The sequence below is a fragment of the Schistocerca nitens genome, chromosome 4 (genome assembly GCF_023898315.1).
Source record: "Schistocerca nitens isolate TAMUIC-IGC-003100 chromosome 4, iqSchNite1.1, whole genome shotgun sequence".
NCBI classification, from domain to species: domain Eukaryota; kingdom Metazoa; phylum Arthropoda; class Insecta; order Orthoptera; family Acrididae; genus Schistocerca; species Schistocerca nitens.
Genome location: NC_064617.1, coordinates 214,214,157 through 214,230,976, shown reverse-complemented (window position 1 = coordinate 214,230,976; position 16,820 = coordinate 214,214,157). Strand labels below are relative to the sequence as shown.

General features: G+C 44.1%; 1 protein-coding gene across 4 annotated transcripts in view; it reads left to right on the top strand.

Annotated features, from left to right (window-relative positions):
- LOC126251895 (uncharacterized) overlaps positions 1 to 16,820 on the top strand; it is a 247,780-nt gene that overhangs the window by 134,037 nt on the left and 96,923 nt on the right. For all 4 annotated transcript variants that reach the window (XM_049952609.1, XM_049952610.1, XM_049952608.1 and 1 more), the window contains exon 4: positions 13,651 to 13,777. In XM_049952609.1, coding sequence (XP_049808566.1) covers positions 13,651 to 13,777 — 127 coding nt within the window. The remainder of the gene's footprint in view (positions 1 to 13,650; positions 13,778 to 16,820) is intronic.

Here is a 16,820-nt window from a genome sequence, read left to right as displayed (position 1 = left end):
AATCTTCATTAGGTGTTGATAACAGAATGATGGATTCATTTTATATTACTTTACTGTGATAGTGAACGTTGTAATATGAGAACTTACTCTTCCCACATTCTCTGTCAACACAACATCAAACGCAGCTGTGTTATTGGTTTAAATTTTTTTTTATTTTCTTTAAAGATAATATCTGTTATTTCTTGTAATACTAAAACTTTTGTGCCATGAAACTGTGTTACTCAAGGCAACGTTTTTAATACGTCCTACCAACATACAGTCTCAGCTTGAATGAGTATGTAACTTTCCTCGTTAGGCATTTTACCTAAACGCACACATTTGTAATTCTCATGAGGAATGGTATGTATTTATATGGTTTGCAGATTTTGAACTAGAAACACTGACAAATTTTTCCAGTCTGAAAACCCTGACTTACTTACAACGAGATAATTTCAGCATTGAAAACTTTAAACCAAAGACAGGAAATGAACATTTTGAGGATGTATAAGTGAGTCATGAGTGAAATCTGAGCTCATTTAGGTAGATACTTAATCGGAAAGTGGCTGTCATAGCAATTAACTTGCAAACGGCTGGTCTGTGTACCCACGTTTACTGGAATTTTCCTGCGTTTTATAGTCTTGTTCCGCCCATTTCAGTTTTCGCTATTATTTATGATATACCCTGAATACAAATGTTGCACTTGGGTTACTCTGAAAGCCCTCTGAGATGGGGTCCCAAGCTGCCAGTTATATCGCCTGGGCCTTAAAACTGCCCTGCATATGCCTCAGAAGGCTGGAAGGAAGGCCACTGTACGACAGCAAGTGCATCTTGCACTTAGTGTGTACATGATAATTGTTTAGACTTTCTTACGGCGGAAGAATCATCAGGCAAAGCATCTAAAACTCCAACTTAATGAGAAGTTATTCAAAATCGTCCGAGGCTGCTGTCACTTCGGGAATACAATCGAGAAGAGAAGTTTTTAATAGGAAAGGAACCATGGGTACTTTACAAAATTCTATAAAAACGTGTAAACGTAACATGAAATTCTGTCAGTGAAGTATCGCTGAATTTTTAAAGTTTACTAGAGATTATAAAAAAAACCTTATATTCGAACATGTGACGAAAGTTTTCAGAATAACAGTTACGTATATCATCCCACCTGCGATACATCTGTCTCTCTTAAAATTTTATCAAAACAAAAATTCTAGAAAATTTTTCAATTCATGTCTTCCATGGAAAAAGTTTTCAGGCCAAAACCTAAGTGCCGACTAGAAAAAAGGTGCAAAAGATGTTGACACTGCAAACAGGTGGAACACTATCACAAAACTCTTTATTACATGTTTCCTTTGCATGATGAGGTATTTACAATGATTCATTAAAAAAATTAAGAACATTCCCTAAAACTCGTAATTCTAACGATGACGTATCTTTCAAGATGACAGTGTTCCATGAATAGGACTGATGTCAAAGATAAATGTGTTCAATAGTAAATGATTCCATGCAGGAAGTAACTAGTTCCATATTCAGACCTGAATATCAGACTACAAATCTACGGTAAAAATCTTTCTAATTACAGACAGAGAGGTGAGCGATTTTCAAGACGTGTGGCACACACTTAGCACGAAGATTGTAGATTTTTCTGGCCTGAAGCTACCCATCTAGTAAGTGTAGTAGTTAAAACACTGGACTCGCATTTGCCAAGATTTTTCAATTCTTGTTTATCTATTCAGCCTTAGGTTTTACTTGATTTCCATAAATCTGTTAACACGATTGTTGGGGTGGCCCTTTTGGAATTTCACGACCGAGTTCCTTTTGCCATACTTATCCAATACGAGTTTGTACTCCGTAGCTAACAGTATAATCCTCGGCGTAAAGTTAAGCCGTAATATTACTTTTGTGTGTTACTGCCCAACGTTTCAAATGGTTCAAATGGCTCTGAGCACTATGGGACTCAACTGCCGTGGTCATAAGTCCCCTAGAACTTAGAACTAGTTAAACCTAACTAACCTAAGGACAGCACACAACACCCAGCCATCACGAGGCAGAGAAAATCCCTGACCCCGCCGGGAATCGAACCCGGGAACCCGGGCGTGGGAAGCGAGAACGCTACCGCACGACCACGAGATGCGGGCGCCCAACGTTTCGCCAGAAATTTTTTCCTACTCGTGCTTTGAAATATGCAAACGAGTTATAGTTTTCTTTCCTGATGATATAATCTGGAAAACATTTCAAAAATTGCGCTAGAAGATTAAAAACAGAAGTATTGGTGATATCTGAAGTTCCTTCCACCACATACTATAAGAAGACTTGCAGAGTGGGGACTTCAATGCGTTTTTATAAACTAACACACACTTCTTTAAAAATATTACGAACAGATTTTAAGTTCGATAATGGATAAAAAATTGTGAGTTATCCTTACAAGAATTCTTGATTTATGGCAACCATCAGATGTTTCTCACAACTTAACGCAGGTTCACTTACAATACCGGCGCAGTAATCGAAGTAAATACAGCTTATTTCTTTTCTCTTGTCATGTAATTTTCCTTTTACTGGACTAGTCCGTTGCCTGCTTTATTCGTACAGTAAATTTTACCGAATACGAAAAAAATGGTTCAAATGGCTCTGAGCTCTATGGGACTTAACTTCTCAGGTCATCAGTCCCCTAGAACTTAGAACTACTTAAACCTAACTAACCTAAGGACATCACACACATCCATGCCCGAGGCAGGATTCGAACCTGCGACCGTAGCGGTCGCGCGGCTCCAGACTGTAGCGCCTAGAACCGCACGGCCACTACGGCCGGCTTCACCGAATACGAATCTGGCTTGTGTTCGACTTAGCTTTTATTACATGAGTTCTAGCCTAGACTAACCCGTTGAGTCGCCAAATGATTTTTCTCTGCCGGCTCGTTACCGATAGGCTTTTTTTTCCAATTTTTACGAGCGGAAACCAGTAAAACATATTACTGCCACGGACTGCTTTGTCGATTGGTACGAGACAACTTCGGTAGAATCTCTCATGTTGACCACGCGTAGCAGGGTTTTCGCATGGTCCTTGAAGCTGTAATGCGAATTCCATTTTATTGCCGTTTACGTTCCGTCTCAAGAGCTGTTTACATGCAACAGGGCGCGATGAATGGGCATTTACGGATTATATCGGCCCCCATTCAGCATACTTTCCAGCTCCGCAGGAAATTCTTTCCTGCTGCGAGAAAAAGTTTTCACTCGTGAGCAGGGAGTTATAATTTCTTTACAGGTTATACAACCCGGAAAGCCATTATACAGGTTTTTCAAATGTTCCCTGTATTTTATGATGTTTTCAAGCGCACTCTGCGCGCTACACTTTCCATAAAACTGTTTATATGTTACCCGCCAACCAACTGCTATACGTTTCATCATCAGACATGAGTATTTATTTCTTTTGCTCTGGTTTTTATCGTGGATCCCCACGTGTCGGCCTTTAAACTCACGATGGGAACAAAGAGAGCAGTTCTCTATCCCAAGTTTTGAATTATATTCACTCACTGCATAGTGTGAACTCATAAAACACACACACACACACACACACAGAGACAGAATATAGCGCTGGTCAAAATTTGGCTATTACCGAAGTTTGAACTTAGGTATTGATATAATTTATAATCGGTAAGGAGGAAGAGTAATTTTATTTTTCACTTCGTAGCTTTATCATAATTCCCCAAATCTGCAACGGTGCTGTAATTACTCCAAACCATGAGAAAGGAGAGACAGAACTTAAAAAACCGTAGGCCTACCAAGCTTCTCTCCGTAATGTACAAAACAGTCACTAAAATTGCCACCAACAGCATAGGAAAAATATTCAGTTTTAATCAGGCAAAGGACAAATTGGCTCTATAAGTTCATATAGTAAAAAGGCCTCCTCCTAATCGAGAATTTAATTATAGAACAGAGAGAAGAATATGACACAGTATTTCGCCTAGGTTTCATAGATTTTTCGGAAATATTTCCACTCATTGTCAACAAGATAAGCGCCAACAGTCCTTCTGGAACGAGGCATATTTAGCGATGTTAGTATACAGGGTTTTTGTAAATCAGTTATGCAGAAATAACAGTTAATTGTGAAAAGGGTACATAGCTTACGGAAATGTTGGATGCAGCACTGAATGCAGTAATAATCAAGTTTTATTCCCGCCTAACACTGTTAGTTCCCGACATTCCCGCCAGGTGATAAGAGCAAGTGAGTTATTCCAATAACCATCATGGAGTCGTATAAAGATGCAAACTCTGCTCAGTATTGTTTATGGTTTCATGAATCCAAATCCGCTAGTACAGTTCAGAGACAGCTCAGGACTAAATATCACAAGCTAAAACCTCAAAGATACCCTGTTATTTGGCACAATCCTTTCACTGAAACTGACCGTGTATCACATATGACAACGAGTGAGGGTCGGCCAGCAGTTCCTGTGCAGAAGTTGAACAAGTCTGGCCTCCTTACATTCATATCCAAGAAAATAAACGAGAAGTGCCAGCTTAGAACTGAATATGCTTAGTGTTTGTTCCTCCGCTTCCGGGAAACGTCGACGAGTTGCGAGAACTGATAACACAGCAGTTACCACCATATATCAAGACTTGCACATACGATTTGGCAGGAAACTGGTTACAGATGGGACATTCGTAGTGTTACGAAAGATAGTCACATTGAACATTTGTAAATAAAACTTGAAGATATACTGCATTCAGTGATGTGTCACACATTTCCGCAAGTTATTTACGCTTTTCACAATTAAATGTTGCTTTTGTGTAACTAATTTACACTGAAAAGCCAAAGAAACTGGTGCACCTGGCTCATATCGTGTAGGGCCCCAGCGAGCACGCAGGTGTGCCACCACACGATGTGGCATGGACTCGACTAATGTCTGAAATTGTGCTGGAGGGAACTGACACCATGAATACTGCAGGGCTGTCCATAAATCCGTAAGAGTACGACGGGGTTGGAGATCTCTTCTGAGCAGCACGTTGAAAGGCGTCCCATATATGCTCAATAATGTTCATGTCTTAGGAGTTTGGTGGCCAGTGGAAGTGTTTAAACTCCGAAGAGTGTTGCTGGAGCCACCGTGTAGCAATTCTGAACGTGTGGGGTGTCACATTGTCCTGCTGGAAATGCCCAAGTCCATAGGGAATGCATAATGGGCATGAACGGATGCTGGTAATCAGACAGGATGCTTACGTCAGTGTCACCAGTCAGAGTCGTATCTAGACGTATCAGGGGTCCCACATCACTCCAACGGCACACACCCCACACCGTTGCAGAGCCGCCACCAGCTTCAACAGTCCCCTGTAGACATGCAGGGTCCATGGATTCATGAGGTTGTCTCCAGACCCTTACACGTCCATCCGCTCGATATACACTCCTGGAAATTGAAATAAGAACACCGTGAATTCATTGTCCCAGGAAGAGGAAACTTTATTGACACATTCCTGGGGTCAGATACATCACATGATCACACTGACAGAACCACAGGCACATAAACACAGGCAACAGAGCATGCACAATGTCGGCACTAATACAGTGTATATCCACCTTTCGCAGCAATGCAGGCTGCTATTCTCCCATGGAGACGATCGTAGAGATGCTGGATGTAGTCCTGTGGAACGGCTTGCCATGCCATTTCCACCTGGCACCTCAGTTGGACCAGCGTTAGCCGGCCGGAGTGGCCGAGCGGTTAAAGGCGCTACAGTCTGGAACCGCACGACCGCTACGGTCGCAGGTTCGAATCCTGCCTCGGGCATGGGTGTGTGTGATGTCCTTAGGTTAGTTAGGTTTAAGTAGTTCTAAGTTCTAGGGGACTTATGACCACAGCAGTTGAGTCCTATAGTGCTCAGAGCCATTTGAACCATTTTTGGACCAGCGTTCGTGCTGGACGTGCAGACCGCGTGGGACGACGCTTCATCCAGTCCCAAACATGCTCAATGGGGGACAGATCCGGAGATCTTGCTGGCCAGGGTAGTTGACGTACACCTTCTAGAGCACGTTGGGTGGCACGGGATACATGCGGACGTGCATTGTCCTGTTGGAACAGCACGTTCCCTTGCCGGTCTAGGAGTGGTAGAACGATGGGTTCGATGACGATTTGGACGTACCGTGCACTATTCAGTGTCCCCTCGACGATCACCAGTGGTGTACGGCCAGTGTAGGAGATCGCTCCCCACACCATGATGCCGGGTGTTGGCCCTTCGTGCCTCGGTCGTATGCAGTCCTGATTGTGGCGCTCACCTGCACGGCGCCAAACACGCATACGACCATCATTGGCACCAAGGCAGAAGCGACTCTCATCGCTGAAGACGACACGTCTCCATTCGTCCCTCCATTCACGCCTGTCGCGACACCACTGGAGGCGGGCTGCACGATGTTGGGGCGTGAGCGGAAGACGGCCTAACGGTGTGCGGGACCGTAGCCCAGCTTCATGGAGACGGTTGCGAATGGTCCTCGCCGATACCCCAGGAGCAACAGTGTCCCTAATTTGCTGGGAAGTGGCGGTGCGGTCCCCTACGGCACTGCGTAGGATCCTACGGTCTTGGCGTGCATCCGTGCGTCGCTGCGGTCCGGTCCCAGGTCGACGGGCACGTGCACCTTCCGCCGACCACTGGCGACAACATCGATGTACTGTGGAGACCTCACGCCCCACGTGTTGAGCAATTCGGCGGTACGTCCACCCGGCCTCCCGCATGCCCACTATACGCCCTCGCTCAAAGTCCGTCAACTGCACATACGGTTCACGTCCACGCTGTCGCGGCATGCTACCAGTGTTAAAGACTGCGATGGAGCTCCGTATGCCACGGCAAACTGGCTGACACTGACGGCGGCGGTGCACAAATGCTGCGCAGCTAGCGCCATTCGACGGCCAACACGCGGTTCCTGGTGTGTCCGCTGTGCCGTGCGTGTGATCATTGCTTGTACAGCCCTCTCGCAGTGTCCGGAGCAAGTATGGTGGGTCTGACACACCGGTGTCAATGTGTTCTTTTTTCCATTTCCAGGAGTGTAATTTGAAACGAGACTCGTCCGACTAGGCAACATTTTTCCAGTCATCAACATTAAAATGTCGGTGTTAACGGGCCCAGGCGAGGCGTAAAGCTTTATGTCAAGCAGTCATCAAGGGTACACGACTAGGCCTTCGACTCCGAAAACCAACATCAGTGATGTTTCGCTGAGTGGTTCGCACTTGTTGATGATCCAGCATTGAAATCTGCAGCAGTTTGTGGAAGGGTTGCACTTCTGTCACGTTGAACGATTCTCCTCAGTCTTCGGTAGTCCCATTTTTGCAGGATCTTTCTCTGGCCGCAGCGATGTGGGAGATTTGATGTTTTACTGGATTCCTGATATTCATGGTACACTCGTGAAATGGTCGTACTGGAATATCCCCCTTCATCGCTACCTCGGAGATGTTGTGTCCTATCGCTCGTGCGCCTACTATAACAGTATGTTTAAACTCACTTAAATATTGATAACTTGCCATTGTAGCATCAGTAATCGATCTAACAACTGCGCCAGACACTTGTCTTACAAAGGAGTTGCCGACCGCAGCGCCGTACTCTGCCTGTTTACATATCTTTGTACTTGAATACGCATGCCTATAGCAATTTCTTTGGCGCTTCAATGTATAAACACCCTGTACTGTAGAATATTTACGTAGGCGGGAACGGAAATTTTTACCCCATGAAACGCCAATCGGACAGTTATCGGTCTTTGTGGAGAATATCATCACATAACGGATACTAAATTATTATACTTTCATTCCACTGGGAACTCATGTCTGTCTTCAACATTATTATGAGGTCCGACCCTCGTGGACACAAATACACCCTTGTACTCATTGTGTCATGGATGATAACCGCTTCCAAATGTCATCTTGAGGATTTTCTTTCCACCCCTGTAATACATTTGTCACTACTTGAATATTACTATAGTTCAATTCTTTTATCTTGGCGGCTCGCGCATGCCCGCCCAGACGCACGAGATTGCTGCGTTGCCAGTTGCAAACGACGCACGCGCCAATAGAAGCAGCGCCATAGTATAGTATAGTTCGCAAACTTACGTTTAGGGGGGAGCGCGCAGTTCATGAAGTAAAGCCACCACGGCTACATTAAACCTTTCGCTGCTACAGAGACGTGCTCCCCGCATTCCGCGCTGTGCGCGATTTTGTCACTGCACTGCTCGCCTGTGCAGACACATCGTGTTGACAGTCTTATCATTCGATTCCACAAAAACTATTTGGCCCAAAAATTAGATTTTTACACATCTTCTTGACTGATACCTTCCCCCCATAAATGACTTAATTTTGTTTCGATGTTCAACGCAGTTATTATGCAGCATTAAATATAGTAAACCATTGCACAAAATTTTGAAGAGTTTGCAGAGGTAAAAGTCCATAGAGCATACTTTCCGTATGTTCGATTTTAGTTGTCACAATGTTGAGAATGAAATGTGGACAAGATACCTAAATTTCATATAAAATTTACTCTATAACAATATCTCATTTAAGTACCACATAGGTGTCGTATGTAATATTGAGAAATATTCCGTCTTTCACGACTGTAACAAAAGTTTTATTTACACTGAGCACGTTTGACTTTATTTTAAATAAAGAGACAAAGAACTAGAAATTTCAAAAAATTGTATTCAAACGAATATAATTCGTGAAGTAACGCACTTCGATATTGTTTTTAAATAATGAAAATATTACACTCCGCACAAGGTTTGAACTCATAACCTTTCACATAGAAGCCCATCACCTTAACCGTTACGCTATCGCAACTCGTTTAACTGCAGACCCCCATGAAGACTAACACGTCACGCAAAATACTGACAAACACTGTTGGTATTACTATGAATTACTCACGCTTCGTCGAAGTACAATAAGAAATAAACAATTACCGCTGTTCTTTATTGCGAAAAAGCGGTTCGTGTGATTGATACAAACACCTTTCCTTGCTATCGCCTGAATTAGGAGTCTTATTGCTTGTTTGGTTTAATTAATTAATAGAATATGAAGTAATTGGTATAAAGAATGCTTTTTCCAAACTTTCTATAAAATAAAGTCTGCTATCAAGACATTGCTTTTGTTCTATTACTTTATTTATGACTGAATGTTTCTAAAACTGAAGACACTCGTCCATGCTCTGCACTGCAGTCGAGATCTGGCAACGTCGTTCTCTGTTCATTGGCTGCCTGTGTTTTGTGACGTCAGATCCGCAGAACGAACCTAAACTCGGCCGCCAACATAAATGACGCGCACTTTAGCTGGAGGATGCTACGAAAATAACCAGGCGGTGGACGAAAATGTGGAAACACCAAAACCACAGCACATTACCAAGCCTTATGCGGTGTACCGAAAGCAATGACATTCGAAACAGCTTCCATGTCTCTCGGAATGGATAAATACAGGTCCCGTATGGTTTTCGAGGGACTCTTGTACCATACGTCCTGCAAAGTAGTGGCAATGTCAGGTATCGGTAGTACTGCTGGATAGCTATCACACAGCTTTCTCCCCAACACTGAGATCTGGGACTGTGGTGGGCAGGGTAGATGCGACACTTCATCATCGTGCAGACAAAACCAGTCCTGGACGATGCGAGTTGTGTGAACAGGGGCCCCGACGCCTTGGATCATAGCATCACCATTTGGAACAAACATTGCACTATGGAATGGACCTGATCAGCTAGAATGGTCACATAATCATAGGAGTAACGCAACCTTGCGGAATAACCATGACTCTCTTACATTGCTGAACTAGAGTATTTTCTTTTTCAGGGTTCGCGGGTAGAACATTGAAAAAAATTGCTCTGAGCACTATGGGACTTAACTTCTGAGGTCATCAGTCCCCCTAGAACTTAGAACTACTTAAACCTAACTAACCTAAGGACATCACACACATCCATGCCCGAGGCAGGATTCGAACCTGCGACCGTAGCGGTCACGCGGTTCCAGACTGTAGCGCCTAGAACCGCTCGGCCACTCCGGCCGGCTAGAACATTCAATTATGCAGTAATTTCGCAGCTGACGTCGTCTTATTTGTCGTCACGATACTCTTCAAAGACCGTCCATCACGATCGCTTAACACAGACTTTCGTCCGCGTTGTGGCTTAGCAGATCATGCCTTTCCGCTTTCCTTGTATGCTGCATAAATCTTCGATGTGGTCTCTCTTGGAACACCAAAGGCTTCGGCTGCCCACCATACGTGCACAAATAATGTTCCCACGTTCGAATTCACTTAGTTCCGACATAGTATACTCAAACGTACACAGAACACTGTTCTGAATACGACGGACAGTTGCAACGCGTGGAGGACTTTGCACAGGTGCCGTTCGTGGTCAAGTACATCAGCACAACTTGCAGGCTTGGCTATCATCTGCATTTGTGTTCCAGCAACCGTTTCTCTTGGTGTTTACATATTTTTGTCAAACCGCTGTACCTCTTGTCATGTCACCCGAGATTTGTTTTTAACCATTCGATCGGTCGCGAAATGGAAATCACTGTGAAAATCAAAAATTGTTTTATGTACAGCATTGAGCATCACCTTCCAGCTACTTCTCCACAGAGTCACTGCACCACCTCAGACATTTGTAGCGTGGTACCAAATTTCCAATACCCTCGCCACAAGAGGCAACCGCCTCTGCTCTCCAGCAGTTCCCTGTGCTGGTCTGCAGCTCACTGTCTGCCCCACAAAGTTGTCTTCATGGCCAGTGATTCATGTGAGCAAAGAGACGAAAATCAGAAGGAGCCAAATCCGGGCTGTATGGTGGGTGATCAAACACTTCCCGTCCAAAATGCTGCAGGAGCGTCGTTGTTCCACCTGCAACGTGCGACCGAGCTTTGTCGCAAAGAAAACGCATGGCAGTAACGCTATGAAGGCTGCATGAAATACGGCGCAACAGCTAAGCCGGCGCTTCCCACTTGGCGGGAGACTCTGCTGTTACAGACATCTTTACATTGTCACTGTGCTTTCAGAACTCAAAACTACGACGTCACGCGATCGACGGGCACGCCAGAGACACTGCACAGCACATCTGCACGGAGCTTCGTCGGATTTTCACTGTGACTTTCAGTTTCGCGACCGATCAGAGGTTAAAAATATAGCCCTCGTACATAGTGCATCTGGAAAGTTAGACGAACAACCTAGAAAAAATAAAAGAAACAAGCGTTACAAACAGAATATGTTACTAGCTTTCAAAATAATCACCAATAGCTACAACACACTTCTTACCGTTATAAAGTTGTTAGAAACTGTCAAAAAACGCTTCTTGTGGAATCGCTCGAAGCACTTTCATCACGCATCGTTGGATATCCGCTTCCTTAGATGAGGTGGGCGATAGTGCGACCAACACAACAGTCGACGGCATGGTGTCCATCTTCCCCATCTTTAGTCAGCTGACTAAATTCAAGAGTAAGACGACGTTGACTGTCTTTTTCGACAGCAAGGGCTTGATCTACTAAGAATTTCAAGCCGAGAGATGTGGCGGAGATGGTAACCTCATGCCATTCACTGTTGCCTGGTCTCTGGATCGTATTGGCAACATTAGGTCTGATCCAAAAACACGTGACCGATATTTTAGATCGATTCCGTTTATCTGGATTTCCGGATGGCTTTTGACACTGTACCACACAAGCGGCTCGTAGTGAAAATGCGTGCTTATGGAATATTGTCTCAGTTATGTGACTTAATTTGTGATTTCCTGTCAGAGAGGTGACAGTTCGTAGTAATTGGCGGAAAGTCATCGAGTAAAACGTAAGTTATTTCTGGCGTTCCCCAAGGTACTGTTACAGGCCCTTTGCTGTTCCTTATCGATATAAACGATTTGGGAGACAATCTGAGTAGCCGCCATCGTGTGTTTGCAGATGACGCTGTCGTTTATCGACTAATAAAGTCATCAGAAGATCAAAACAAACTGCAAAACGATTTAGAAAAAATATCTGAATGGTGCGAAAATTGGCAGTTGACTCTGAATAACGGAAAGTGCGAGGTCATTCACATGGTTGCTAAAAGGAACTCGTTAAGCTTCGGTTACATGATAAATCAGTCTAATCTAAAAGCCGTAAATTTAACTAAATACCTAGGTATTACAATTACGAACAACTTAAAATGGAAGGAACACAGAAAATGTTGTGGGGAAGGCTAACCAAAGAGTGTGTTTTATTGGCAGGACACTTAGAAAATATAACGGATCTACAAGGAGACCGCCCACACTACGCTTGTCCGTCCTCTTTTAGAATACTGCTACGCGGTGTGGGATCCTTACCAGATAGGGCTGACGGAGTACGTCGAAAAGGTTCAAAGAAGGGCAGCACGTTTTGTATTATCACGAAATATGAGAGAGAGTGTCACAGAAATGATACAGGATTTGGGCTGGATACCATTAAAAGAAATGCGTTTTTCGTTGCGACGGAATCTCCTGGCGAAATTCCAGTCACCAACTTTCTCCTCCGAATGCGAAAACAGTTTTTTGACACGACCTACATAGGGAGGAACGATCACCACGATAAAATAAGGGAAATCAGAGCTCGTACGGAAAGATACAGGTGTTCATTCTTTCCGAGCGCTATGCGAGATTGGAACAATAGAGAATTGTGAAGGTGGTTCGATGAACCCTCTGCCATGCACTTAAATGTGATTTGCAGAGTACCCATGTAGATGTAGAAGCGGTTGTTGACAGTTCCAACAGCTTTACAACTGACGTCAGAAGTGTGTTGTAGGTAGTGGTGATGACTTTGAAGGCTCGAAAACATTTTGTTTGTAACTCTTGTTTCCTCTATTTTCTGAGACCATTCAATAAATTTTTAGGACGCACCTTGTGTTACACTTACACGCGTCATTAATCAACAGTTAATATTAGTGTTTTGATAGTTTTGTAGATTTTTTAGGCGGAAGGGGGGGGGGGGGGGGAGGGAAATTAGCGATGTTATCCGCTGTAGAGAAAGCACGCCAAGTCTGTAAATGTCACGCCAGAGTGCACTGGACTACAGTAAAGACTAGCGGAAGTTTCACGAAGGATTGGAGGAAATAAACGAGTTAAACATGTCCTTACCTTTAGTTGCTAGGAATTTCTTTGCTTGCTGACGGCGTTTGCTGGAAGGTATGGTATTAGGAAGTTCCTTGTTGTCAGTGTATGCGCCTGAGTTCTCGTGACTCTTACTTTTTTGCGAATACCTTTAGCATGACACGGCTCTGATAAGAGCACCATACTAATTCAGTGTGCATTTTTTCGGCAAAGATTCGGAACATAAGCTTAGGATGAAAGTGATGGAAGTTGGTGCTCCAGAACTCGATCTGAACTCCAATCATAACAAAATCAGTGAAAATCCAGGTAAGGGTATATACATGATTTCAATGGAGCAATGTTTTGACGTTTAGCAGCCGAAGTCACATTTCCCGACACTTCAGCACAACATAGCGTTGCAAAAAGGACACGATTTGGAGAGATGTTTAATGTAATTTATCTCTTAAACTACATATTTTCGCAATATGTAAGTATAAATAGGAAAATCAATAAATACGGTGTTTACCTTCTGCAAGTCCGATATTACTATAGTTTCCTTTTATTCGTGTTTGTCATTATTGTTATTATTACTAGCACAGTATTTGTGTTACCGGCACAGAACCGTTTTATTTACGAATGAACTTTGCCTTTCTTCCTACAGTTCATTATGGTGCCCATCATGCAGTCGTTCGGTCTGCTATACCGAGACAGGTTCAAGGAGATCAACATGCCCGCCACAGACATCTCCGTCATCATGAACGTCAACTCTGCCTTCGGCATGGCACTGGGTAAGTTTTTGCTGTAGCTGCTGGGAAGTATGTGATGTTGCGGTTATGTGGCTTCTGTGAGATACATGCTGTTGCAATTATGTGGCACATGCAAAGTAATGCTAAAATGTGCGTCCAAATTTCTACGAGGCGTAGAGAACACATTGACAGATATGTCTGTAACAGGAAGCTATGCTCATTGACGTCAGCTGTTGGAAGCAGTGATCCCGTGTTATTCGGCTCTTTGACAGGAAGGAGTGGAGCACTAGGAAACTTTTGTTTCACCAGCAGTCATACGTGCAACGTAATTTGCAGAAAGCGCACATATGGGAATGATTGTGGAGAGAGTGCGTATCGTTACGCCAACTGTTGCATGGCACAAATCTCGTGCATGGATGTCAAGGCCAGCGGAAGGTTTCCCGTGAGCTTATATTGTTCTCGCTTCTCCCCCAGACTGATTACGCAATATCAGACATTCAAAACTTCTGTGCGACAAGCAATGTACCTGAAAACATATATGGGACACGAAATCTAAGTAATACCGCCACAGAACACGAGTTCTTACGAGGAGATAAAGACAATTCACCTGCACATGCACGACGTTTAAACCCGCGTTTGAGTGAATTTTCCTGAAAATGAAATTAGTTTACATTTGTGCAGATGTATGCAATACGGAATCTACGGAAGGGGCTATGTAAGACAATTGCAATATGTCGTAACATGGCCTTTCAAAGCTTGTGACGAGCATAAAATTACTTATGAAGGCTGCTGCACCGACATAATGCATGTATTGGTAGCACATAATTCGCGAGTTATATGAACCATTCTGAAGTGTCGAGACAATATGTAATTACACCTTTTATCCAACGACATGCTGTAGGGTGGTGGGAGTGGACCAAAGTAACACATCAGGCAATCACCATCGACAGTTGGAAACGGTTCAAATGGCTCTGAGCACTATGGGACTCAACATCTTAGGTCATAAGTCCCCTAGAACTTAGAACTACTTAAACCTAACTAACCTAAGGACATCACACGCATCCATACCCGAGGCAGGATTCGAACCTGCGACCGTAGCGGTCGCGCGGTTCCAGACTGTAGCGCCTAGAACCGCTCGGCCGCTCAGGCCGGCTCGGCCTATTACACATTTACTGAAATGAGTTAAATTTTATAACTAACGTACTCTTTCATTACGACAGTGACTGTTATTACGAAAATAATTCAGTTAATTTAGCATATAACATAACATTTCATGTGATCAAACAAGCTCGTGAGATTCAACAACTACGCTCAGAAACGGACGCCCGCCCGTTCAGCTGTTTCCAATACAGGTTCGACATGGACCCCCCCACGGGAGCAGCAACGGTCACGAATGGGCACGAGAAAATCCCAGAACTAGCGGGTATCTACAACAGACTGACGTCTACCTTAACTAACCAAAAACACAATAACTCATTACAACACATCAGTAAAATTAATACATGAAATTAATTACAATATCGATCTACTGTCATTGAAGGAATTCTAGTACCACTATCAATGGAATCCGTTTCAGGCCATTAACACACAATAACAACTGGCCTCTCAATAACTGGTAAGAATTTAGGAAATGACTGATTACAAAATTATACACGTGTCTCTCAGACACGCTATTACTTCAGACAGCAACGCAACAGTAATGTTATTACAATTCAGAGACATATGTATCCAGGGAAACATATGTATATAGCGACTGGCCATCTTAACACCAGGCGGTATTTAAACAAGGACAAGCAAACTGTTTTCAAAGGCGGTTAAACCTTGACAGTAGCGATCTACAACGGAATGTCTCAGTACTCCAGGCCCTCGTAAATGTTAATGATCACACCACATACACCTTAAAGCATTATGTATTAAATCAATTAAAATCAACACATTGAAGGCCAGATTCAGTAGGAGTGGCGACGGCCGCCCAAGAAAATACAGTCAACAGCACGAAGCCTAGTAATAGACTCCAACCACAATTTACAGGACAAGCAAGGAGGCCCTTACAGTCTTGCGTGTTCGACGAAGCCAGCCGCCGCAGATACCGATGCCAGGAGACATGAAGCAAGCGGAGAAACAACAGCAACGGCTTCCCAGTAACGTCTCTATCCACGCCTGTCACCCGAGCTGTCCGCCACAGTTCCCAAAACGGCCTTACTGCTCGGCGTCCAAAAGCAAAATCACTCCCTCTTCGTCAGCTTTTCCTCTCGCTCCCGATCGGCCCGGTAGGTGGCACCGGCGCGCGCTCTGCGCACACCGCCGGAAAGATGCTCCATACCGGCGGCGGGATATCGCTAATAGATCCACAAGGCTCACATTCCTCTTCAAGACTGGACTGTTGTTAATGTGTTATTCAACATTGCATATGACAGATTGACTGGAGGATACATTCTGCTTTCTTATCTCAAACTTCAGAGGTATTTCGTATCCGTCGAAGGAGTGCCGTTAGAAGGCTGTAACGCTGAAGATACCAGGTGCATTCAAGTTCTAAGGCCTCCAATTTTTTTTCTAATTAACTACTCAGCCGAAATCGATGAAACTGACGTTACGTCTCGACGTAAACGCCCTGCAGACGTACACATTTTTCACAACGCTGACGCCATGATTGCATGGCAGCGGCGACGGCTTCTTTAGGAGTCTGTTTTGACCACTGGAAAATCGCTGAGGCAATAGCAGCACGGCTGGTGAATGTGCGGCCACGGAGAGTGTCTTTCGTTGTTGGAAAAATCCAAAAGTCACTAGGAGCCAGGTCAGGTGAGTAGGCAGCATGATGAATCACTTCAAAGTTGTTATCACGAAGAAACTGTTGCGTAACGTTAGCTCGATGTGCGGGTGCGTTGTCTGGGTGAAACAGCACACGCGCAGCCCTTCCCGGACGTTTTTATTGCAGTGCAGGAAGGAATTTGTTCAAAACATTTTCGTAGGATCCACCTGTTACCATAGTGCCCTTTGGAACGCAGTGGGTAAGGATTACGCACTCGCTGTCCCAGAACATGGACACCATTTTTTCAGCACTGGCGGTTACCCGAAATTTTTTTGG